Source organism: Oncorhynchus clarkii, chromosome 20, assembly GCF_045791955.1.
Source record: "Oncorhynchus clarkii lewisi isolate Uvic-CL-2024 chromosome 20, UVic_Ocla_1.0, whole genome shotgun sequence".
NCBI lineage: Eukaryota > Metazoa > Chordata > Actinopteri > Salmoniformes > Salmonidae > Oncorhynchus > Oncorhynchus clarkii.
Window position 1 is genome coordinate 23,807,359 of NC_092166.1, and position 26,824 is coordinate 23,834,182.

Below are 26,824 nucleotides of genomic sequence, written 5' to 3' on the forward strand. Positions count from 1 at the left end.
AGCATCAAAGAGCTACAAGTGTCAGTAGATGTGCATTTCAATGTACTTCTGTTGGTATAATAGTTTAATTTACATAACTGTGTACATGCAAGCAACTGTAAACTGTTGCTATTGTCTGGCCTAGTTATCTTAACTTTATAAACAACTAAATTTGTGCTGATAAGATGCAGTAGGCTATATATTTGGATAGAAGTAACAAAAAGTTTAAATGAGCCAGCAAAGTTTAAGTCCTTTTTTTTAGTTATATCTGGTAGCAAAATGACAGAAATCCATCAGTTCCAAACAACAAAATCACTGACCTTACTATTCCCTCCAAATGTAGCATAACAACCAAACACCTGTTACTGCCAAAAGTATAATAATAAAATACTATTGGAATTTAAGTTAACAAAGCCATACCTTCACATGGACCATACTTCAGAGAAAGCACCAACCACACATAATATCCCACTTTTTTCTCCATCCTCAACATGTCTAGAAGTTCTTCTGTCCTTATTGAGAAAACTCCATTAGAGAAAATGGCAAGCCCAGTAGTGACTGCCTCCAAGCAGTGAAGAATAGGAGTTCAGCCAGGCACAAAGGTCTCCATGGCAACAGAGAATTTAGAACCTCTTTGGCATTATTTATGCAACATTGCATCACAAAAGGACCCTCCCACCAGTCTGCCTGCCAAATCCTGCTGCTCTCCAATCACTCTTTTGACTGCTCCTCTCCTCAACACCATCTGTGCCCCCCGCTGAAAAAGCAGAGAGAGGGTAGCGGGCGGAGGTGGGGAGGTGCAGGGTGAACGGAGGGATGGGGAGGGAGGGGGGACAGAGTGGGGTGCTAATTGGAAAGCTCCAAAGACTCGCAGGATTGTGAATGTATATGGAAGTGTTGTGGGGTTGAGGCAGCAAAAATGCCTCCTCTTTCCTTTCCTCTGTCCCTCATTTCCTGTTCTCCCCTCTCCTCTCTTCTGACCATAGCTCTGAGTTGTGCTCTCCAGGGAGAGACAGTGACTGTTCTGCCTCAGTGCCACTCTTTGGGCTGGGCTGCCTTGCTTAGAAGGTAGTACACAATACATGTCATAGCCAGCCACGGTTTAAATATAGCTTGGTAAAAAAGACACACAAGGATCTGCCATGGGAGAGAAGAGAGGGCCACAGAGGCTTGGGATGACAGTCACAATTTGCTTCCTGTTACTCACCACTTTAAACACTGTTTATTTCTAATCTGTATGAAAAATACATTTGGGTATATGATTGAGAAAAGTATTGAATGAAAGTACTTTTGTTCAAATGAAAACTGATAGAGTTCAAGGCAGTTGAGAGAGAATAGAGTGAATAACTTAGGTTTGCATATGAGAAGCTTTGTTATCTCCTCCCAAACTAATTTCTTTATTTAAATAGTCATTGGGTCAGTATACCAATTCTAAACCATGTTCAAAATTTGAATAGCCACACTTAAAGGGATAGTTCACCCAAATGACAAAATTACATATTGATTACCTTACCCTGTAAGCAGTCTATGGACAAGGTATTACAGAAATCCATGCTTTGGTTTAGCTTCCCTGTCACTGTATACAATTGCTAATATTTTAGCATTTGTGGCAGAAATCCCATTCAAGTCATGGGACCGATATTAGCATTTTTCCGCATCATGTCCAAATCCTCCGAAAGTATCTAAAATTGATTGTGAAGCTCAACAAAGTCACTTATAGGTTATTTGAACCTGATCCCACAAATCTTAAAACATTGTGACAGGGAAACTAAACCGAAGCATGGATTGCTGTCATACCTTGTCCATAGACTGCTTACAGGGTAAGGAAACCAATATATAATTTTGTAATTTGGACTATCCCTTTAATCAGATACTGAAATAGAAAGTATTGGGGAACTTTAAGACATGGCTAAATTGGTTAGCAGGACATTTCCGTATAATTGTTATTTTAAATGTAACCTTAATTTAACTAGGCAAGTCAGTTAAGAACAAATTCTTAGTTACATACTGTGGAACAGTGTAGAATACTCAGATTTTCAAATGTGTGTGTGTGTGGTAGAACTGAAGAAATACCCTCTAAATACTATAATTAACTAATTTAAATGGGCAGACTGTTCAATTAAAACCTTGCCTGATAATTGCATTACAAGAAAATCAAGTATACCTCCAGCCCATTACCAAGGACAAGAAGGAGAAGGAGAGGGAGATGTATGCCCAATAGCTTGCAAACAGTACACTCCTGAAAACACTATTAAACCTATTAGTTGGTAGAATAAATGACTAGGGGACAGAAGATGGGAATTTTGCAGCTTCAGGAAACTGTGGTCCTCAAGTATAATTGCCTAATTGTGCCCTGTGGTACCAAGACTGACATTTTAACTTTTTCAGAGGAGACAATTTGATTACAAAATGTCATCCTGGGTATGCCTCAAGTTATTTTGTTTTTTTTAATCCCATTTCTAAAAAAACAGAGGTTAACTTAAGGAGTACAAGACCAAGGAACACCCTGTAACAGAATAAGCTGAGTGCAGGATTGGTTGTCTGGAGAAGATTCTGGAAGTTCATCTATTCAAAACACTTACTGTAGGCCTACACAAACTATACCACACTCGTATGAAGCTAGGGTGTCCTACCAAACAATATTTAACTAACTCAAAACATGAAATATAGTGAAACAAGGTACCCTATTAAAGGATAATTATTGAAGCAGGAATTATGAATTAGGAACCTATAGGCTTTAAAATCCTTGGCTTAAATACTCCTGTTGAGACAACATTTCACTACTGCTGTATACCCACTCCTCAGCTGAGTAATGCAGTGCTGGCTTTCAGATTTCAGATCTGTCTAATGCTTCATTCTGATTTGCTAGAGCAACTGTACGCCTCCACGCCACTCAAACTGCCCTTCTACCTCTGTCATGGTTGTCTGACTTACTCATTCAAGCCAGGTGCAGAGCCAAGACATTCACACAAGTTCAATTTTCACCGTTCATCCCCCTCGAGTCAACTGACAAAAAAATACTGTCTTAAACACTTTGCAGTCTGAAACACAGGAAATGGAAATATGTGAGCACTCCATATCCCTGTCTTATTCCCCAAAACACTCAAACTGAATACATTTTTGATCCGTTTTAAAATCCCTTCTTATAATACAGTACTATGAAATGATAAACCCTGTACACGCAGTATCTGACATACAATTGGTTGAGTTAAGTCCCTGCATGACTGATTAGCTAGCCATATGTCAGCTCACTAACAATAACAACCCAGTCATTGTAACGGTTTTCTTGATGCGAAGGAGAGTCGGACCAAAATGCGGCGTGTAGATTGCGATCCATGTTTATTGTGACTATAGCAACACGAATCTAAATACAAACACTACAAAATAATAAACGTAATGAAAACCGAAACAGCCTAAACTGGTGCAAACTAACACTAAGGACAGGAACAATCACCCACAAACACACAGTGAAACCCAGGCTACCTAAATATGGTTCCCAATCAGAGACAATGACGAACACCTGCCTCTGACTGAGAACCATATCAGGCTGAACATAGAAATAGACAAACAAGACATGAAACATAGAATACCCACTCAGATCACACCCTGACCAATCAAAACATAGAAAATACAAAGTAAACTATGGTCAGGGCGTGACAGTACCCCCCCCCCAAGGTGCGGACTCCGGCCGCAAAACCTGAACCTATAGGGGAGGGTCTGGGTGGGCATCTGTCCGCGGTGGCGGCTCTGGCGCTGGACGTGGACCCCACTCCATGACAGTTTTAATCCCCCTCCTAAACGTCCCTAAATAGGTTACCCACCACAACGATAACATGGGACAGAGGGACAGCTCGGGACAGAGGTAACTCGGGACAGATAGGTAGCTCAGCACTGAGAGGAAGCTCAGCACTGAGAAGAAGCTCAGCACTGAGAGGAAGCCCAGGCAGGTAGTAGAAACTACCAGAACCTGGCTGGCTGGCGGTTTCAGCAGATCCTGGTCGACTAGCAGATCTGGGAGAATCTGGTCGACTGGCGGATCTGGGAGAATCTGATCGACTGGCGGATCTGGGAGAATCTGGTCGACTGGCGGATCTGGGAGAATCTGGTCGACTGGCGGATCTGGGAGAATCTGGTCGACTAGCAGATCTGGGAGAATCTGGTCGACTGGCAGATCTGGGAGAATCTGGACGACTGGCAGATCTGAGAGAGTCTGGACGACTGGCAGATCTGGGAGAATCTGGACGACTGGCAGATCTGGAAGAGTCTGGTCGACTGGCAGATCTGGAAGAGTCTGGTCGACTGGCAGATCTGGAAGAGTCTGGTCGACTGGCAGATCTGGAAGAGTCTGGTCGACTGGCAGATCTGGAAGAGTCTGGTCGACTGGCAGATCTGGAAGAGTCTGGTCGACTGGCAGATCTGGAAGAGTCTGGTCGACTGGCAGATCTGGAAGAGTCTGGTCGACTGGCAGCTCTGGAAGAGTCTGGTCGACTGGCAGCTCTGGAAGAGTCTGGTCGACTGGCAGCTCTGGAAGAGTCTGGTCGACTGGCAGCTCTGGAAGAGTCTGGTCGACTGGCAGCTCTGTCTGCTCCATGCTGACTGGCTGCTCCATGCTGACTGGCAGCTCTGGCTGCTCCATGCTGACTGGCTGCTCCATGCTGACTGGCAGCTCTGGCTGCTCCATGCTGACTGGCTGCTCTGGCTGCTCCATGCTGACTGGCTGCTCTGGCTGCTCCATGCTGACTGGCTGCTCCATGCTGACTGGCTGCTCCATGCTGACTGGCGGCCCTGGCTGCTCCATGCTGACTGGCGGCCCTGGCTGCTCCATGCTGACTGGCTGCTCCATGCTGACTGGCGGCCCTGGCTGCTCCATGCTGACTGGCGGCCCTGGCTGCTCCATGCTGACTGGCGGCCCTGGCTGCTCCATGCTGACTGGCGGCCCTGGCTGCTCCATGCTAACTGGCAGCTCTGGCGGCTCCTTGCAGACTGGCAGCTCTGGCGGCTCCTTGCAGACTGGCAGCTCTGGCGGCATCCTGCAGACAGGCAGCTCTGGCGGCTCCTTGCAGACTGGCAGCTCCATGCAGACTGGCAGCTCTATGCAGACTGGCAGCTCCATGCAGACTGGCAGCTCCTTGCAGACTGGCAGCTCCTTGCAGACTGGCAGCTCCTTGCTAACTGGCAGCTCCTTGCTAACTGGCAGCTCTATGCTAACTGGCAGCTCTATGCTAACTGGCAGCTCTATGCTAACTGGCAGCTCTATGCTAACTGGCAGCTCTATGCTAACTGGCAGTTCTGAACAGGCGGGAGACTCCGGCAGCGCTGTAGAGAAGGAAGGCTCTAACAGCGCTAAACAGGCGGGAGACTCCGACAGCGCTGGAGAGGAGGAGGGCTCCGACAGCGCTGGACAGGCGAGGCGCACTGTAGGCCTGATGCGTGGTGCTGGCACTGGTGGTACTGGGCCAAGGACACGCACAGGAAGCCTGGTGCGGGGAGCTGCTACCGGAGGGCTGGGGTGTGGAGGTGGTACTGGAAAAACCGGACCGTGCAGGCGCACTGGAGCTCTTGAGCACCGAGCCTGCCCAACCTTACCTGGTTGAATGCTCACGGTCGCCCTGCCAGTGCGGAGAGGTGGAATAGCCCGCACTGGGCTATGTAGGCGAACCGGAGACACCGAGCGCAAGGCTGGTGCCATGTAAGCCGGCCCAAGGAGACGCACTGGGGACCAGCTGCGTAGAGCCGGCTTCATGGCATTAGGCTCGACGCTCAATCTAGCCCGGCAGACACGCGGAGCTGGAATATACCGCACCGGGCTATGCACCCGCACTGGAGACACCGTGCGCACCACTGCATAACACGGTGCCTGTCCGGTCTCTCTAGCCCCCCGGTAAGCACAGGGAGTTTGCGCAGGTCTCCTACCTGGCGTAGCCATACTCCCTGTTAGCCCCCCCCCAAGAAATTTTTGGGGCTGCCTCTCGGGCTTCCTTGCCAGCCGTGTTCCCTCATATCGCCGGCTCCTCTCTCCGGCTGCCTCAGCTCTCCTAAGTGCCTCCACCTGTTCCCATGGGAGGCGATCTCTTCCAGCCAGTATCTCCTCCCAAGTGTAACAGCCCTTGCCATCCAAAACGTCCTCCCATGTCCATTCCTCTTTACGCTGCTGTTGCTGCCTGTTGACACGCTGCTTGGTCCGTTGGTGGTGGGTGATTCTGTAACGGTTTTCTGTATGAGAAGGAGAGTCGGACCAAAATGCGGCGTGTAGATTGCGATCCATGTTTATTGTGACTATAGCAACACGAATCTAAATACAAACACTACAAAATAATAAACGTAATGAAAACCGAAACAGCCTAAACTGGTGCAAACTAACACTAAGGACAGGAACAATCACCCACAAACACACAGTGAAACCCAGGCTACCTAAATATGGTTCCCAATCAGAGACAATGACGAACACCTGCCTCTGACTGAGAACCATATCAGGCTGAACATAGAAATAGACAAACAAGACATGAAACATAGAATACCCACTCAGATCACACCCTGACCAATCAAAACATAGAAAATACAAAGTAAACTATGGTCAGGGCGTGACAGTCATCCATGAACCTCATATAGATCTTTACTATCTGAGCTCAACATTCACTCACAGCCAAGTCATGAGTCTCCATATTGAACCTTTGGTTCAAGATGACTGGTATATGTTAAAAGAGCAGTACTGTAATAGCCTGAATGCAACATCAAAGTCAAATTGGGTTATTATAACTGCTTTTATTTATAAGCTGTGGCCTAGTTGATGGCAATTCAGTCTCTATAACTTTATTTGAGAACGTCCTATTCATTATAATAGTCTCCTTTCCGCTAAGCCCAAAGCAGCCCACATTCTAGAATGTTACAAATTAGAGTGACTGTTTCACAAGACTTAATCATTTCCATTCATTATTTCATGACCAAAGGCTGCTGAAATGACTTCACTGCATTTGTTTAAACATCCATTAAGTCTTAAGAGGTGACCACGATTAAGAGAGCAGATTAGCATTCTCTCTCTTTCCCCAATTCAAATAACGTCTGAATATTCTAGCTAAATGCATTCCTCATACTGCTGTACAAATGATTGCCAGATGTTTGATATGCCAGCACTCTGAATAAGATGACACCAATTTGCATTCTCGTCTTGCCCTCACGTATAGGCTACTATACATCTAATGGCTTTGGCTGGTTTCATTTGCTGTCCCTGTGGCCTGCTGCTGACCATTGTGAGAGGACAAAATGAGGCATCACACGTTGGCTTGTACATCACTACTTCAAACCCAAATTAGAGTGACTGTTTCACAAGACTTGGTCACTAGCAGATCCAAATGAGGCCCAATCATAAGCAAGCATGGTGGAACGTTAATCTAAATATCATTGGGGACCAAAAAACAATGTCACACCATACAGTACTAGAACCATCCCCAGGCTACAGGTTAAAGTCAGGCCACCCCTCCAAAAAAAGTAAAGTCAACCCAATGTCCTAAACCCCAACACACTCCCCAAGCCTCCTTACGGTTTTCAAAAGCCAACTGACTCTATTACTGAAAAATGTAGTGGTACCTGTACTGGTAAATCCATTGTAGGGCTAAATACACAGCATGTATCATCACACTTCACACGTTAAACCTTTTGCTGACTGATGCTGTTTGCCATCTAGTGGTGGGGTCATAATAACGTATTATGGTCAATAGTTTAACACTGCCTTTCACTATTACACAATTGGAGGTACAGTATATTGTAAGATAAACAAACATATCGTCGCTGTCTGATGAAAACCTCATCTCCAAAACAGAAACTTTTCAGGAATTGGGGAAAAAAATGAATATTTTCCTGCTGTCAAATGACCAAATCGTCCTCTATTGGCCTCTTGGGTGGAATGTTATTAACATTTTCATCATTTACATAATTAATAAAACATGTTGGGGGGCCTTGGTGTTTCTATGTCAAATGGTTTTGTATATTTCAGTGTTCTGTGATGTATAAAAAGTGTGATATTGAAATGTTCAGAGTACATTGAGGGGAGTTTCTGCTTTCAATAAATGGAAAAAAAGAAGAAACATTTGCAAAATTGGAGTTACGAGGTTGTCGTCAGAGTGACAACATCTTAACCAAACATTAAACGTGGAAATGAATGTATTCCTAATCGTAGAGCTTTTCCTAGTGTTGAACCCAGTCATAATGTTTAACCAGTGGTTGTTCACGCTTGACCTCCCTTCTCTCACTGCTCCACAATGCACAGGAAGTAGACAAATCCTAATTGTTTCCACCATTGAATAGCATCAACAATGAAAATGTCTGCCTTTTTATTTGTATTCACACAACCATCCTAATGTTGTCAACAGAAAAATAAACAAAGAGCTGTGACTGAGGTGCACCGGCTTAAATAAATGCAAGCTTGTGGAGGTCTGCACACACAGGGACACACACACTCGTGCCTCTCTGTATGCAGGCCTTTAGGCTTTGATTTTTTACCCTCCTGATAGGGCCATTAGTATGTCCCAGAGCAGCCCCATGGGTCTGTGTGATGTGGCAGTGGCCCACTTTACCATTCCACAGCTTGTCCTTTTCTCTCTTGCTTAAAAGAAAGAGTAGTGTCAGTGTAACCACTGTCATGATGCAGGGGATTGGCTCATTCCCATCTACACACATGCTCTTGGTTCTACTCCAAAATGGCTGCCTGCTGTGAGCTAATAGGCTATATCCTACTGCTGGTGAGGAATATCAGTAGCATGCTTCCATAATGTAACTGCAAGCCAATTATATTCTATAGAGCATTATCTCTTATAAAACTGAACCTAGTTTTGCACATTCTACTCAATAACAATGATTTAGTTACTATATTATACAGATATATTATTGTGAGCGATAGCGACATTTCAAACGAAAGGCATAAGATTAAACGAGCCTACCCAAAGTCTCTATAGAGTCTCCTTATAGTGTCACCTGCTAATCAGTGTGGATGTTAGTCTGTCCTCTGCACCAGACACACACAGAATACAAATGGAACCAATTACTTATGTCTCTATACCTCACTGCACCCTTGCAGAACACTGACACATTTACTTCAACATCAAATAGGATGGATTTCAGGCACTGAACAGGATCTTATGATGAGAAATGTAATAAAGAAGCTGGTGGCGATGGCAATATAGCTGAACCAATAACATACTTCATGTTAGGTTGCCATCAGTTAAAGGGACATTTAACTTGAAAACCATTTTTCCCCCCCACACATTCTTCATTTGTCCCCTTTTGATACAGTCCCACAAAATTGCGCATTCAAATTTCATTCAAGTTTTCACAATGTATTACTTTCAATCCCCTGATGCCTAAGATCAAGCAAGAGCAAAAACGCTGATCACATGATATGTTTTGTATGGAGGGCCTTGGTCTCGCTCTGAAAGTCACCCATGTACGGTACACACAGAATTAACATGGAAGGCCTTACCTGTTCCTTGACAGAGGCCAGTATGGCCGACGTGGTCTCTGTCTCGGCGCCGTCTCCATTGGAGGCGTTTAGTACTGGGCTCAGCATGGTGAAGTTCTAAGAGTCAGAGGTTGCTTCGGGAACTGGCATAACTTCTGAAAGTGAAAGGATTAACAGTCAGCATTAGAAGGGCGACATCATCCACTATGGGAGAGAATGCATGGTTCAGTTATGATATCCATCACTTAACTTTCATGAAACTGTTTGAATCCATTGACATTTCTCTTGTTGGTTCGTCACAACAAAATCAATTTCTGTACACTATAGTTTCGCTTATGCCTCTCTCAATTTCTAACCCTAGTATAATGAGAACTTTCTGTATTCAAGGGTAGTTTGCAAGGTAGAAAATCTGGATACAAATATACTAATCTGATTTAATAAGATTGTGGATATAGCTAACACTTGTAAACTACATCAGTCATATATCATAATCCGCCAAGTAATCATCTGGATGAGAGCATGTACTAATGACTCGAGTGTGCGTGTGTATGTGTGTAACAATGACTCTACCGTCACTTAAGGAAAAGGGACCTACATCTCCAGGTAATCCTAATGTAGTGAGAGAGCAAATAATGGCCATGACAACAACACAGATGACAGCTTCTAAAAGCTGATGAAAGCTTGTCAAAATTGATCCTTCCCATCCCTGTCTCTGTACGTGGCAGTCACTAGATCACCCAGTCAGTCGTGTTGAAGGTAAGGGAAAGTCGACCGCAGCCTGGAAGCAGACAAGAGCTAGACTATTCTGGGATGCTGCCAAGCAACAAGCCCTGCTGGACACTGCTAACATGGCTGACCGGAATCCTTCCCTTGTCATCCATTTTAGTGTTCCTCTCTCTCTCCTGCTCGGTCTCACTCCCACCCTCTTTCTCTCTCTCTCTCTCTCTCTCTCTCTCTCTCTCTCTCTCTCTCTCTCTCTCTCTCTCTCTCTCTCTCTCTCTCTCTCTCTCTCTCTCTCTCTCTCTCTCTCTCTCTCTCTCTCTCTCTCTCTCTCTCTCTCTCTCTCTCTCTCTCTCTCTCTCTCTCTCTCTCTCTCTCTCTCTCTCTCTCTCTCTCTCTTTCTCTCTCTCTCTCTTGACCTAGTTCAGTGCTTCCTCATCTCTCTTCCAGTCTGTGAGTTCTAAACACTGGCCGCTTATCTGACAGAATGTCTTCTCTTGCCACTGTTTCCTCCCTCCTGGGTCACCACACCTAATGTCATCCTCATCTTTCATTAGCGTGGACCTCTGCCTCCGTTAAATACTAGCATGATAAATGAATTTGCATTCAGTGCTACACAAGGATATTCATAGCAAGGGCTTTTAGAATTAAAGTAGGATTATCCAAATTGACTTATTTGTCATAAATAGTGAAAACAAAATAAATTCTTTCCCCACCAGACGCTCTATTTTACCATCTGTGCAGACAGAGTGGGTTGTAAAGGAAACATGAAAATGGATTATACTGGAAGTTAATATGTCAACATACCCCCCCCCAGGGCTGGGAATTGCCAGGGACTTCACAATATGATATTATCAAAATACTTACGTGCCAATACGATATGTATTGCGATTGTCATGATTCTACACGTATTGCGATTTGATACTGTGATTTTTATATGCGATTCCATGGTCCAAACATATTGCACACCATATGTCTGCTGCAGAAGGACAAGAGAGAGCCATGAGAGAACTAGTTTTGATCAGTCATGGAAATAAAAAATGTGCGGAAAACAAATTGGCTCCCTATTTAAAAAGAATTTGGAAAACAAGATGGAGTTTTGGTGCAGGTACAGACAACTAGCGCAAAAATAACATTGTGATATTGTCAATATATAATATCTTCAAAAATAATATCCCGATATGTAACTGTATCGATTTTGTTCCACATCACTAATACCCCCTCTAAGCATCGAAAATTCAATTAGGATGCTGCAGCCATTTCTAGGTCAAACTTCCAGCCTGTGACCAGTCCTAAGTATTGACCAGTACAAATCAGCTTTACCAGTAGCAGTCCAGCAAAATCTGTGCCAGTACATAGAGACAGGAAGTGAGGGTATGGATGAATTAGGCCTATATTTTGATATCCATCTGCCTATGATACTATCCGTAATTAAACATTGAGAATAAACATAATCGCTTTACCCTCTTATCACAGTCCAAGACAAACAATGCTTTGTTTAAAGGCATCGGCATATCTGTACACAATGTATAGTCCTCACAATACTGTTGTCTGACTCATTTCATTTATTTTACTGTTCACAGACTTCTTTCTGCACAAAGTAAAGCAGCATTGATTGTAAGTTCCAAAGATATCAGTCCAAGCCAGACGACGTACAATTGACAATGTATCTCCGTTAATACAAAGCGAACAAAGATTCATTCCTATTCCCACTGCTTCCGACTGAAAAAAATCCAAACTTAACCAACTCTGTACGTGACCACAAAGGAATTATGTTTATGGAGTGTATTTGATGAAGTGTCCCCTGTTGTCTCATTAAAACTTTGTGCAACATTTATTTTGCATTGGTAGTCATCCGTAGATCTGTCTAGACACTTTCCCTTCACTTAATATTTTAAATACAGACTTCCGACATAAAGAGTCTATCACGAGTTCATTACTATCAAAAGGCTCCTGTCAAGATGTCAAAGGAGACCCATCTAAGTTTAAAAAAAATGTCTGTTTAGTAATGGGCTGCTTAACCTTACACCAGGCACGCAATATTGATTCACATTTCGTATTCTCAATGTTACTTGAGGATGGTTTTGGCAACTATAAGAATACACTCTGGGCTTTTAACCATGACAAATATGCATTATTCATGGTAATAGCCAAGGAACAAACTCGTAAAAAGTGCCAGAGAGTATTGGTGCTGGCTTTCTACTTTTTCTGCCCAGCACAATATGTATGATGCATGCCCTCGATGAGAGAGGAAATCAAATTGCCTGAGAGAATCCTACAGTATAGTCAGTAACTGCAGAGGCTGCAGGCGGGAGATGCTGGGGAATGCAGAAACCACTGACAGGTTATCAGTCTTCAGGTGCAGAGTGCAAAATGCGGCATTATTTTTTATAATCCCATAACGCCTTGAACAATAAAGACCTCTGAAATCGTCAAACTTTCCCTGCATGACATTTGAGAAGATACAATTCTTGCGGAATAGCCATTCCCTATTATGCAATGTTGTGATAAAGACCTCTGGGTGCAATAGAGTATAATATTATCAGGTTGGCAAAAATATCTGAGAGGGAAGCCATTTGAGGCTATTGATTAAAGCTCTCTGGGCAGTATCATGCCATTATGATGGCTTTGAAGCCATCTGCAGATTTAGACACACCAGTGGATAGAGGTAGACAGCAGGTAAGAAGGCCTTCTTTAAAAAATAAAATTCTACCTCTGAATTTTTATGTTCTAACCTTCACAGCTTTTATATTCTAATACATTTATGAAACCACTGTTGGACATGCAGAGATGTCCATGGTAACATCAATTCTAAACCTACGGTAAGTAGTGACCATGGGGCTTCTCCCTAGTGATAAGCTGGAGAGACAGTACATTTTGACATCTCTACTGTAGTACACCAGTCTGTAGGGCCTAGCTGTCAGCCTACAAATCCTTTCTACCCTCCAACACTGACTTGACAGAATTGGGTGGTAGCTGAGAGCAAGACACAGTTTCCCACCATATTAATTCACACACACAACAAACAATATGAGATCTGTGATCACCTTGAGAAATGCAGGCAGGAAGCAGGAAAGCAGCATTTCTAAAGTATGGAGTTAAACAGGCCCTGGCTAGCAGTAATGACATTGGGGGAGCCGCTATACTTCTCAGGAAGTTGGTCGGGAGACTTTTCCTACACGCCTCAAGTCTGTACAGACGAGAGAGGGGGAAAAAACTGCAGATATTCCGGCAGCAAAAAATAGCTAGACATGGCACATTCAACAACCCCTTCAACTTTTTTATCCCAATCTCTGGTTTGGGACATCTGTCAACAGTGAGAATTGCAGTCCAATTACATCCCATTAAGACAGACTGTTCCCTCCGGAGTTAACACAAATGTGTTTTTCCGCTAACCAAAGACTCACCTCAGCACATTTTGTTAGACCGTTGGGATCTCAGTGTTCGAATAAACAAAAAGGGGGATGGTTTTTTGCAATGTATTGTCTGTAAGCGTCCACTTCAGATGGAGAGTATGGCCTGCTGTGTAGTGATGCCCTCTGACACTAATTAATTGGGCGGGAACATGAATATAGAATTGATGTAGGGTTGTTGCGGTGTGAAATGAGAACTTGAAGCATATTGTATCTCAATTAGCACTATAGGGAACAGAAAAATACAAATTCACGACTGACGACCAGGATACTAATGAGACCCACTGACATTAGTATCATGTTCCTGTGACGTACCAGGTATAAGTCCTTTTATGACCATAGTCTTGTCGTTTGGCTTCTAACGGAAAATATCAACCTAATTTTTTTCATGAGGAGGTTCAATGATAACAAGCTGCCACAATAGTTCCGGGGTCTACATATTGATAGGTTAGGACATTTAATGTCAACAACCCAGAGAAGACATCAGCACAAGAAGAGCCGGCTCTAGCCTTTTGGGGGCCCTACGTGAGATTTGATTGGAAGTTTTAAAGTACATTTCCTGCAATTCTACACATTCTGCTATGGGGCCCAGATAAGTTTTTTAAAGCAAGTTTTCTGCAGTTCTATACATTTTGCCGTGGGGTGGAAATAAAGTTTTGCAATTTAATAACACATTTCATGCAATTCTACACATTTTTCCATGGGGCAGAGATATTTTTGCAGTTTTAAAGCTGATTTCCTGTAATTCTCCCCCTTTTGCAATGGGTGGAGATTATTATTATTATTTATTTTTTAAAGAAAATTTCCTGCAATTCTACTTCTATTTTGTCATGACTTATACAATGTTAATAATATCTGTGTGAGAGTGACTCAATGGGGTCAAAATCAATGGAGATCCCCTGGAGGTCAGGGTCCCTGGGCATGTGCCCTGCGTGCCTGGTCAGTATTCAGCCATGATAACTGGCTAGACTAACTTACCAATCTAAAAATTGTCTGACATGGCTAATTGAGTGACTGTCAGTGACTGCTGATGCACAACAAACTTTCGAACTTGCACATTGTGTATTCTACTATTCTAACTATCAACAGTAAGTTGAGACCCCGACTGAGTTCCTAAAAAACAACAACAACGGGTGCCCCCTACCGGCCGAGGCCCTAGGCGACTGCTTACGTTGCTTATGCCTGGAGCCGGCCCTGAGCACAAGCTGAGGCAATTAAAGACCTCCTGGAATAATGTTCTCAAATGATGGCTGAGCGTGACACATTATTAACATTTTCTCTTACAAACTCTGTGCTGATTAGGTTGGAGTGAATTTTGTTTACCCTCAATAGAATGCCAGTGTCTATGTTTTATTGACAGGCTAATTTCATTAAACAAACACCACATTTTCACTCGTACAGATGTAGAATCTTAATTTGAGCCAGTTTGCTACAGCAGGAAAATAATCCTGCAGCAACAGGAAATGTGGATTATAATTAATTACATTTTTTTGTAGGTTTTGATAATTTTTTCGCAAGGGAAAATCAAGTCTGAAATTTCAAATTGGTATTGACAAACTTCAGAAGCCTTTTTAAACCACAATAAGCTACACATTTTACATTTTCAATTCTTCTGCATATTTTTTTACGATATTATATTGATATTTTTACTCCCAATTATTGATTTGTAAAATATATATATATACTTTAAATGTTTTGCTAAGTAGCGTTAACTAGCGGTAGTTAGATGTACCTGCACCAAAAACTCTTGTATTTCTCAAGCTTGTTCTCCATCTTATTTTTTTTAAATGGTGAGCCAACATGTTTTCAGCACTGACTGAACAAAACACATTTTCTCATGGCTATTTCTTGTCCCTCTGCAACCGACATGGTGAGCGATGTGTTTGGAACGTAGAATCCCAATACATTAAGAATTGTGAGAATCGCAATACATATCATATCGGCACCTAAGTATGTTAATAATATCGTATTGCAATTCCCAGCCCTAGCAACAGGGTGATCAAATTAAGATCCAACATCTGTAATAAATAAGCTAGCTGGCATTGCCAAACAATTACTTAAATCAAAATTATTCCTGTTTCTTTCATTTACTACCTTGATCATTATTTAATCTTTATTTAGGCAGGGAGTCCCATTGAGACCAAGGTCTCTTTTTGACCACAGCAGCAATTACACAATAAAAATTAGACACACAGATACAACAATCTAATAACAATTTGATGTTATGTAATGTAGCATTAATGTGCCCAATATTTATTGTGTATTCTGTATGACCCCAAAAATGACTTCAATCAGTTAGGCATTCAAGCTGCTATGACAGCCCCATCATGATAGTGTGTTCTAGTGCATCATGGGTGGTTTGCACCTGATGTCATGCATTTTAATGTGAGTTCCTGTAAATACTGTGTTCTCCAGTGATGATGAGGCCGGAGGGTTAGCTAGTGCTCAAAGGCTTTTAACCTCATGACCTACTGTACTACTACTACTACTATGAACCAAACCAACCCTTGGCTATGTTGAGATTGTGGCAGTCAAGTGCTTAATCGTCCAATGTGAGGTTGGGGCTGTGAAGCCAGTAGTATAGCTACAGGAGCTGCATGGCCTGGTTGTTTTTCCTTCCCAAGGCATCAGCCTCACTGGTGAATGTTGACTTTACATGTGACTGTGGTGCAGCAGAGTCCCTACTAGCCTAGTGAGTAAACCTACCTCACACACAGCCACTGACATTTACAATATCTGTACCACGGCACGATAACAGAAGAATACCCAATCAGCGTCCATTACATTGGTTGGATGTCTTACTAAAGAGGATATGCATTGTAACCCATATCAACCCTCTTGCGTAAACATAATTTTATAGGACATTATTAGACATTACACCACCATGCATATCTATCTGCATGTTAAGATAATGTGATCATTGACATGGTTGCGCCATCTGCATAATTGGTTGTAGCGAATGTTACCAGAGGTGACCCCTGCTGGTCATCTGATGACATGACAGCAGGGAATAAAGGAGAGGACCTCGGCGTGGGGGAGGAGAGGAGGAAGTACAAAGCTTCTCACGTCCCTGTGGCATCATCCACAGCATTGCCACATCCGCACACGCACAGTCCATCCATGCACTGCACTATACAGTGAATAAGTTGACCTTGAAGCAGGGACACATTCCAAATACACCCTGTTTGTTATTGATGGATATGCAGCTCAATACCAAAGTCAATCTGCTGATCGGTTCTGTGCTACGGGCATGACACTGTTACATCTGTGTAACATGATGCCTATGAATATTTCCTTTGACATGTAGCATAAAACACCCCCTTCTCTCAAAGCAATACCACAGCCAACCAATGTTGATGTGCTATTTGTGGGCTGGGTGTCATAAAGTAAAAGGACAGCAACATCTGTATTTGTGGAGCTGGGAAGACATCTAGACCCAAAGACACCGTCCCACTTTTAGACACTGTCCAACTAAAAATGAGCTTTAAACCCACTAAAGTGAGTCTTTATTATAATAATCGGTCTAACCTTGTCTCAGGACCATCTGCTACTGTTGATCTAAATAAGATCTAAAAAATATCATCAACATTATGCATTTAGATCTACTGAGCAAGCACGAGTTTTGCTGAGTGACTTCAACACACAAATGATTCAAAAGGTAGTGATCACAGAGTAAAGACCTGGGTTAAACGGGTGTAACTGCCACCCAGCTATTGATGTTACAGTACATGGCTTGGCTGTTCCAGGTGGAACATCAGGATTGAGACCCCCTGACGTTGTGCTGCTAACATACTACTGCTTGACTGGTAAAACATTACATTTCAAGACTTCAGATGTAGAATGGAATTGAAAGAAAGCTGAATCAACAACAAACCTGTGTTTTTCACTGATATTCTCAGTAGCACAACTTTGCTTGCCAGTACAGTACATCCATAATAAATCAGATTTACTTTTGAAGGCCTGCAGTAGAGATGACACAACCAAATAATTATCTGTGTTAGCATCAAAGTATCAAACTACACTATGGTACTGTTCTCACATCTATGTACCATATACTGGATTTTCCTCATGAACAACAAAAGAAGTGGTGATGACATAAAAGATGGATGGAGATCAGTATAAATAGAAATCACACATCAGAAAGATCTGAAAAAGTCATGCTTCCTTTCAAACAACTACAGAGGGGAAAAAGTAGCTTGCATATACTCTGCATGAAATAACAGTAGCTAGTTCTAATAGTACTTATGGTAGTAGGCCTAATGGAAGATGCAGTTAGTTGGGTATTCTCCTGTTCTTAGTTTTTTTTTTTTACTTAACAAATGAAAAAATGATGTCAAATGATGACAAACATGCCCTGGAGTAGGTGTGGTCCATAAGTCTAAAAATAGAGTGTAGGAGCACTGCTGTCGCTCACATTTCATGTGTCAGAGGATTTTATCATCACAAGTGAAAATGTTCACTGAGCACAGCATGTCTCTCCTGACTTGAATCTGAAAATCCAGAACATTTGGAGCGCTAAGCTATATCCGTCCCTGCCCATCCACGAGTAGCTGAATTGGTGAAATGATATGTGAAAAAATGACTTGCTTATCCTCATGCACATGTAAACCGGCCAGATATAGGATACTGAGTTATATCTGCACAACTCAAGACCTCCTTATCCAGCTGAGCCAAAGCCAAGGCATTAGGTCTGGGAGCTAATACGAGTCTTCAGGTCTCAGGCAAGGTTACTTATGACACGAGTATAGTTTGGCAAACCAACTCCTCTACGTACATGAGGTAAGTAGCATAAGAGAGGATATCTCAGTATACCAGCTACAGTTGAAGTCGGAAGTTTACATACACCTTAGCCAAATACATTTAAACTCAGTTTTTCCCAATTCCTGATTTAATCCTTGTAAAAATTCCCTGTCTTAGGTCAGTTAGGATCACCACTTTATTTTTAAGTATGTGAAATGTCAGAATAATAGTAGCAAGAATGATTTATTTCAGCTTTTATTTCTTTCATCACATTCCCAGTGGGTCAGAAGTTTACATGCACTCAATTAGTATTTGGTAGCATTGCCTTTAAATTGTTTAACTTGGGTCAAACATTTCAGGTAGCCTTCCATAAGCTTCCCACAATAAGTTGGGTGAATTTTGGCCCATTCCTCCTGACAGAGCTGGTGTAACTGAGTCAGGTTTGTAGGCCTCCTTGCTCACAAATGCTTTTTCAGTTCTGTCCACACATTTTCTATAGGATTGAGGTCAGGGCTTTGTGATGGCCACTCTAATACCTTGACTTTGTTGTCCTTAAACCATTTTGACATAACTGTGGAAGTATGCTTGGGGTCATTGTCCATTTGGAAGACCCATATGTGACCATGCTTTAACTTCCCGACTGATGTCTTGATGTTGCTTCAATACATCCACATAATTCTCCTTCCCCATGATGCCATCTAGTTTGTGAAGTGCACCAGTCCCTCCTGCAGCAAAGCACCCCCACAACATGATGCTGCCACCTCCGTGCTTCACGGTTGGGATGGTGTTCTTTGGCTTGCAATCCTCCCCCTTTTTCCTCCAAACATAGCAATGGTCATTATGGCCAAACAGTTCTATTTTTGTTTCATCAGACCAGAGGACATTTCTCCAAAAGTACGATCTTTGTCCCCATATGCAGTTGCAAACCGTAGTCTGGCTTTTTTATGGCGGTTTTGGAGCAGGGGCTTCTTCCTTGCTGAGCAACCTTTCAAGTTAGGTCGATATAGGACTCGTTTAACTGTGGATATAGATACTTTTGTACCTGTTTCCTCCAGCATCTTCACAAGGTCCTTTGCTGCTGTTCGGGAATTGATTTGCACTTTTCGCACCAAAGTACGTTCATCTCTAGGAGACAGAACGCGTCTCATTCCTGAGCGGTATGACGGCTACATGATCCCATGGTGTTTATACTTGCGTACTATTCTTTGTACAGATTGAACGTGGTACCTTCAGGCGTTTGGAAATTACTCCCAAGGATGAACCAGGCTTGTGGAAGTGTAGCAAAAACATTCTGAGGTTCTGGCTGATTTCTTTTGATGTTCCCATAATGCCAAGCAAAGAGGCACTGAGTTTGAAGGTAGGCCTTGAAATACATCCACAGGTACACCTCCAATTGACTCAAATTATGTCAATTAGCCTATCAGAAGCTTCTAAAGCCATGACATCATTTTCTGGAATTTTCCAAGCTGTTTAAAGGCACAGTCTACTTAGTGTATGTAAACTTCTGACCCACTGGAATTGTGATACAGTGAATGATAAGTGAAATAATCGGTCTGTAAACAATTGTTGGAAAAATGACTTGTGTCAAGCACAAAGTAGATGTCCTAACCGACTTGCCAAAACTATAGTTTGTTAACAAGAAATGTGTGGAGTTGTTGAAACACTTAGGTTGGAGTCATTAAAACTAGTTTATGTAAACTTCCGACTTGAGCTGTATATGTCTGCAGTTACTTTGTCTTTACTCTACATACCTTATCCCTAGCTAGCCTTCATTATGTATCTCAACAGCGATATAAAACACAAACATCACTTTACCCTGGTATGTCCCTAGTGTGATGAATGTTTTCAGATATTTTTTTTTTTCAGCATCTTAGTAAAGATCAAAGCTGATTTAAACTGAAATGTGTAAATCCCTGAAGGATTGACAACACTTGTTTTTAAAAGATTATTCTCCACAATAACAATACAAATATTAATGAGATTAAAAAAACATATGTTAGAATAGAAGTACAACTTAATTTCTCTATTGCGTATTTAAAGAATCCTTCCACTGTACTCCACTAATTATAAGCACTATATTCTGGGTTTCTAATGCTATAATGTTCAGCCTCGTGTACAAATATGTGGTGATTAGTCCGTGTCAGAGCAGCCTTTGGAGAGGGAGGCTAATGAAAAGAGAGGTTTTAAGTCCAAACAATTGCTGAAGTCCTCTTTGATATCCACAGACCTGACTGCACTTCGTACTGGGAGACAGAGACAGACAGAGACACACAGAGGAGAAACGGGGAGGGAGAGAGAGGAGAAACGGGGAGGGAGAGAGAGGAGAAACGGGGAGGGAGAGAGAAGAGAAACGGGGAGGGAGAGAAACGGGGAGGGAGAGAGGAGAGAAACGGGGAGGGAGAGAGGAGAGAAACGGGGAGGGAGAGAAACGGGGAGGGAGAGAGGAGAGAAACGGGGAGGGAGAGAGACGAGAAACGGGGAGGGAGAGAGAGGAGAAACGGGGAGGGAGAGAGAGGAGAAACGGGAAGGGAGAGAGAGGAGAAACGGGGAGGGAGAGAGAGGAGAAACGGGGAGGGAGAGAGAGGAGAAACGGGGAGGGAGAGAGAGGAGAAACGGGGAGGGAGAGAGAAGAGAAACGGGGAGAGAGAAGAGAAACGGGGAGGCAATAAGAGACCCCCCCTAGCCCTACCTCCCCTCCCTTCCCCTAAAACACTCTGTTCCTCCAACAATCCAAACTCCGAGAAATGTAGAATTAAAAAAGGAGAGGAAACAAGACGGGGACAGAGTGAAAAAGGAAGTGTTCTAAAGGGTGATCAGTAATAAATAACTGAGTCGAACCGTGGTTGTAATTTTCCACTTCACAACTCAAGTGACTTAAGGACAGCATTATGGCAAAGCACATTACAACAGTGAGCTAAAGGGAAGCGTGGCTAAAGGGTGGCCCTGACCTTATATACAGGGCAATAGTAATCACAGTCTCTTTCAATCCATAATAGACGGTTCATTAGGCTAAATCTACTACAACTGACACAAACAGCCAAAAGCCATCATGGCAACAACTTGGCAACCATTAAAAGGTATTGATTGATTTGGAAAGCGATAAAGTGTGGCTTTGGCTGTATTTACACAGTCAGCCCAATTCTGATCTTTTCCCCACTAATTGGTCTGCTGACCAATCAAATCAGCTCTGAAAAAAATCTGAATTGGGCTGCCTGTGTAGACGCAGCCTTTGAGGCATAGGCCTACGCCCAGTGGGCTAACAGAAAAATCTACACTCCCCTACGTATTTATTTGGACAGTGAAGCTAAAACTTGTTCAATTAAATTTGTCTCTATAATCCAGCATTTTGGATTTGAGATCAAATGTTTCATATGAGGCAAAAGCACATAATGCAACTTTTTATTTGAGGGTATTTTCATCCGTATCTGTTTTATCGTTTAGAAATTAAAGCACTTTATGTATCTAGTCCACCTATTTGAAGATGTTGTTAGTATTTCGACAAATTCACTTATTTGTATTGAAGTAGTGAAAAGGTTAACATATGGTCCGATATTCCTAGCACACAATGACTCAAACAAACTTGTTGGATGAATTTGAAGTTTGTTTTGGTTGTGTTTCCGATTATTTTGTGCCCAATAGGAATGAATGGTAAATGATGTATTGTGTCATTTTGGAATCACTTTTATTGTAAATAAGAAACATCTACATTAATGTGGATTATGAATAATGGATTATGGATAATCATGAATGAATTGTGAATAATGATGAGTGAGAAAGTTACAGAGGCACAAAGATCAACACGTTTGTAGTCACAAGCTTGGTGTAATCATTGTGCGCTAGTAATATGGGGCCATATACTACACTTTTGACTACTTTAATACACGTAAGTGAATTTGTCCAAATACTTATGACACAGTTAAATAAGAGGACTACTAGATACATAGTGCTTTCATTTCTAAATAGTAAAATAGATATGTATGAAAATAACCTCAAATAAAAGGTGACATTCTGTACTGTAGCCTCAGTGAAACATTGTATCTTAAATCCAAAATGTTGGAGTATAGAGCCAAATTAATAGTTTTAGCTTCACTGTCCAAATAAATACGTAGGGGGGTGTATGTAGTAGGTGACAAATGGTATTTCAGAAAAATCTACTTAAATCAAAACTCCTCCAGCACCTATGATGCATTGGTTCCTCTAGTCAGTGCAAGATTTTCTTTGGAGTTTCAATTAGCCTTCACAGATAGGGCCAGCCAGCAACACCACTAATCAGCAGTAAGACAGATTATTCCCCAAAAAATGTTTGTTATTTTACTAGGCAAGTCAGTTAAGAACAAATTCTTACTTACAATGACGGCCTAGGAACAGTGGGTTGGCTGCCTTGTTCAGGGGCAGAACATCGGGGATTCGATCTAGCACCTTTCGGTTACTGGCCCAACACTCTGACCACTAGGCTACCTGCTGCCTATGAACATATAGGCTAAATGACTGAAAACCACTGGTTACTAATAACACAAACTATCTTTTTTTATTACCAATGCTAATGTGCTCCATTTCGTGCAGCACTTAAATATGTAATGATAATAACAGCATTCTGCTAGTTTGAAATGTTAGATTTTTTTGTTGTTGTACTACTACAGCCTTTCATGGAATTGATGACCTAGGCCTATGTCCATTATCTTCCATCAACACAAGGAACTGAGGCGGGGGCTGGGGGCTGGGGGCAGGGGCTGAGACAGACAGGCTATGATATCAATCTGCAGCTTTGAAGATTGGAATACAGCAACCTGCACTCAGACGACAACCCATTCAACACATTTCCCTTGAAGAAAAACAACGCTTATCATGCAAGCTTATCAGGTCAAACAATGGATGATTCAAATTGATAACAAATTGGGTGACACTGCTTTCAGAACCCTATCTCCCAGTCAACTATAAGTGGAATGTTTTCCTTGTATCGAGGACACGTTTGCCCACAGATGAATGGGAAACTTACCATATGACCACCACAACCCCTACCCTTGTGGCTTATATCTCCAACCACTGTCAAAATCATAACACAACCGGAGGTGGGGCAATTGGAAGGCAGATCTTTTGACCTTTGACCCTTTTTTCTCAATCACTTAACCATTTTAATTATATTTACAAAAATGTATCATATCATCCTGTCCATAATTAAGGCTTCCTCTCTTAGTGATCTAGATAGGAACTACTACACTATCATTGTTGTTGATGACCCAGTGAGGGCCAATAGTCATTGTGTGGCCCTGGGGAGACAAACATCATATACATCTGACCGCAGGATGTGTCCTATTGTATCTAAATAGAAACAATTTATCAGGGCTTATGAGGTTGATTTGTCCATAAAATCTATAGAATTTTGACCATGTGAGCTTCTCATCCCTTTACACACAAACAGGCCTGATGTAGAATATTGAACTATAAATGCCTAGCCTTACCTATAGGCCTGGGCAACCATTAACTCATTCATTCAATGATGTATATGGTTTCAACATGACTTATACCTTCAACTTAACATCATCAATGTTATTATTCCTGATAGAAAAAACGAGTTTCGGAAACAAGTCTATTTGTCTATTCTTTAAATATTCATGCCAGGCATTGCAGTCAAAACACGATCAAACGCCAAGCATCACATGCAAATAAAAAAAAAGAGGGCAATTTTATATGGAGTTGATCTAACTGAGGCAAGGCACCCTATTCAAATAGACAGAAATTATGCAGCTAGGCTACATTTGGTGATGAAAGACCTGCTAGTCATAGAATACCTAATAATGCATAGCCTAGAAATTTAAGAATGAATGAATCTTATTCATTGGCAGTCATCATCAGCTATGAAAATGAGACATTTAATCTCACCTTTCCACCTTTCCTACAGCATTGCATTACAGACAAAAGAATGACGGTCATCTAATGCGATCTGATGTCGACCAGTATAATCTTATAAATATATCGTTCAAATTTAGGTCAATCGGAAAGTAATAGGGTGTTTTCTCAGAGCATCCCCGCTTTAGCTAGCGAATCGTCCTCAAATGGATTCCATTTTCAGTCCACAATCAATGCATGCTATAGCCCACAATAAATCTGAAATATTACTTTCGGACCCTGGAAAAACATCTGGCAGAGTAACAAAGGGGTGAAAAATGTATGCAAAGGCAAGCCAGAGCTGGCGATTGTTCCTCCCTTCCCGTCTCGACTGACAAATGCATCCTATTTTGTAATTGTTTGGAGTGTATGACAGCTGGAAAAGCAATTGGAATGACATTGCGCTTACTGTAAAATATGCCGGGGAACCGCGTTGTTCTCGACTCCCCTCGATTGGTAACCAAAATTCAAACCATGTAAAATATGTAAAGCATTCCTTACGAATTGTCCGAAAACACACTTTACGCCCGACGTTGGTGTTGCCCGAAAAGACAGCATCCACCGAATGGCCAAGAGAGACCGCTATAGGTACGGGCAGTCTAGGGAGACCCGTTCACTGGGTTGTGCACTGTGCAGCAGAGAAGGCAGCGGCGCTTGCTCTCTCCAATGCTCCCTTGTCTTTAACATTCCCCTTGCTGTCAGACAACGTTGTGCTGTTTAGGTACGGGTACAGGCAACGACATCTCCTGGTGATGCAAGGATGAGCATCTCTTCTCTCCCCACATTTCAAGCCATCTGTAGCCTACGCTACACAGCCATCAAGTGAATAGGTATAATCTGACATGAGTTTAGTCTTTTCTTCTCAGGCCTACTAGTTTTTACTTTTTGAAATAAATATTTCTGTATATATTGCTACTTTTAATTGAAATTATAAATTGGGGGTCAATTTAGCCCCATATGGAGGACATCTATTGAAACTATATGGGGCTATGTGTCCATACATACAATGGGATTGACAAATATATTTCTTACTTTTTTTAATGTTCTATAAGTAAAACAAATGTCTAAGCATCTATTTTCTTCTCCACTCTAGTAGTCATCCCTCCATTTTCTCAACCTAGTTTAGGTGACATCATCTGTCCTGGGGCCCTTTTGGCATAGAGCAGCAACACGACTACTGTACAAACGTGGGCCAGTCGCCACATCACTTCCTCTGAGGCAAAAGGGCACACCACAGAGGCAGATTGCAAGATCAGTAATGTTAAACTATTTGGGTCTGGGGGAGTGGATGTGGAGGTTTTGGAGGTTGATCAAAATTCGTACCACCCACTCACAATGTAACCCCGTTTGAAATAAATGTGCATTATGTAGAGGTTTGTAATTCCTTCAGCACACACTGTCAAGGTGAAACCACTGAATGGCCCCAAGACACAATTCACATACAGTAGCCTGGGAGCGCACATGTTGCACCTGTTTTCCTAAGAAAAATCATTAATATAAAAGGTCATAAAAAAAGGTCAAACAAAAGGTCACATTAAATTCAAACAAAGGTACACATGGCATGCAGGGGACGCTTGGTGAAAACAATATCATATTTTAGCATTTTCTGTCACCTCTAAACGTGCAACATAAATACCAAAGCACGTTCTACAGCAAACGATGTTCATCAGTATTGTTGAAGGTACCTATCAAGATATAACATAATAATTCAACATGGAGGAAGAAGGCAGTCATTCTCTGGCTGCTGCTCATTGTTGTTATCAGTAGTGTGTCATCCTGTCCCTAGGGGTGAATAAGCACACCTGAGCTCACTCTCTTCTCTCAGGTATCACACACCATGCACCGCTCTTATAGCCCAACATACAGTGGGGCAAAAAAGTATTTAGTCAGCCACCAATTGTGCAAGTTCTCCCACTTAAAAAGATGAGAGGCCTGTAATTTTCATCATAGGTACACTTCAACTATGACAGACAAAATGAGAAAAAAAATCCAGATAATCACATTGTAGGATTTTTAATTAATTTATTTGCAAATTATGTTGGAAAATAAGTATTTTGTCAATAACAAAAGTTTATCTCCAATACTTTGTTATATACCCTTTGTTGGCAATGACAGAGGTCAAACATTTTCTGTAAGTCTTCACAAGGTTTTCACACACTGTTGCTGGTATTTTGGCCCATTCCTCCATGCAGATCTCCTCTAGAGCAGTGATGTTTTGGGGCTGTTGCTGGGCAACACTGACTTTCAACTCCCTCCAAAGATTTTCTATGGGGTTGAGATCTGGAGACTGGCTAGGCCACTCCAGGACCTTGAAATGCTTCTTACGAAGCCACACCTTCGTTGCCCGCGCGATGTGTTTGGGACCATTGTCATGCTGAAAGACCCAGCCACATTTCATCTTCAATGCCCTTGCTGATGGAAGTAGGTTTTCACTCAAAATCTCACGATACATGGCCCCATTCATTCGTTCCTTTACACGGATCAGTCGTCCTGGTTCCTTTGCAGAAAAACAGCCCCAAAGCATGATGTTTCCACCCCGATGCTTCACAGTAGGTATGGTGTTCTTTGGATACAACTCAGCATTCTTTGTCCTCCAAACACGACGAGTTGAGTTTTTACCAAAAAGTTCTATTTT

The 26,824-nt window shown here is 42.2% G+C and overlaps 1 protein-coding gene across 2 annotated transcripts in view; it reads right to left on the reverse strand.

The window, feature by feature from the left end:
* The window catches only part of LOC139377346 (catenin (cadherin-associated protein), delta 2b), a 104,468-nt gene extending 79,670 nt beyond the window's left edge, over positions 1-24,798 (reverse strand). The window contains exons 1-2 of one of the 2 annotated variants that reach the window (XM_071120370.1): positions 24,599-24,798; positions 9,452-9,585 (exon numbers count right to left, since the gene is read on the reverse strand). In XM_071120370.1, coding sequence (XP_070976471.1) covers positions 9,452-9,538 — 87 coding nt within the window. In that variant the 5' untranslated portion in view covers positions 9,539-9,585; positions 24,599-24,798. Of the gene's footprint in view, positions 1-399; positions 482-9,451; positions 9,586-24,598 lie in introns of those variants that run through there. The other variant, XM_071120371.1, reaches the window with a different exon arrangement.
* Positions 24,799-26,824: the final 2,026 nt, after the last annotated feature.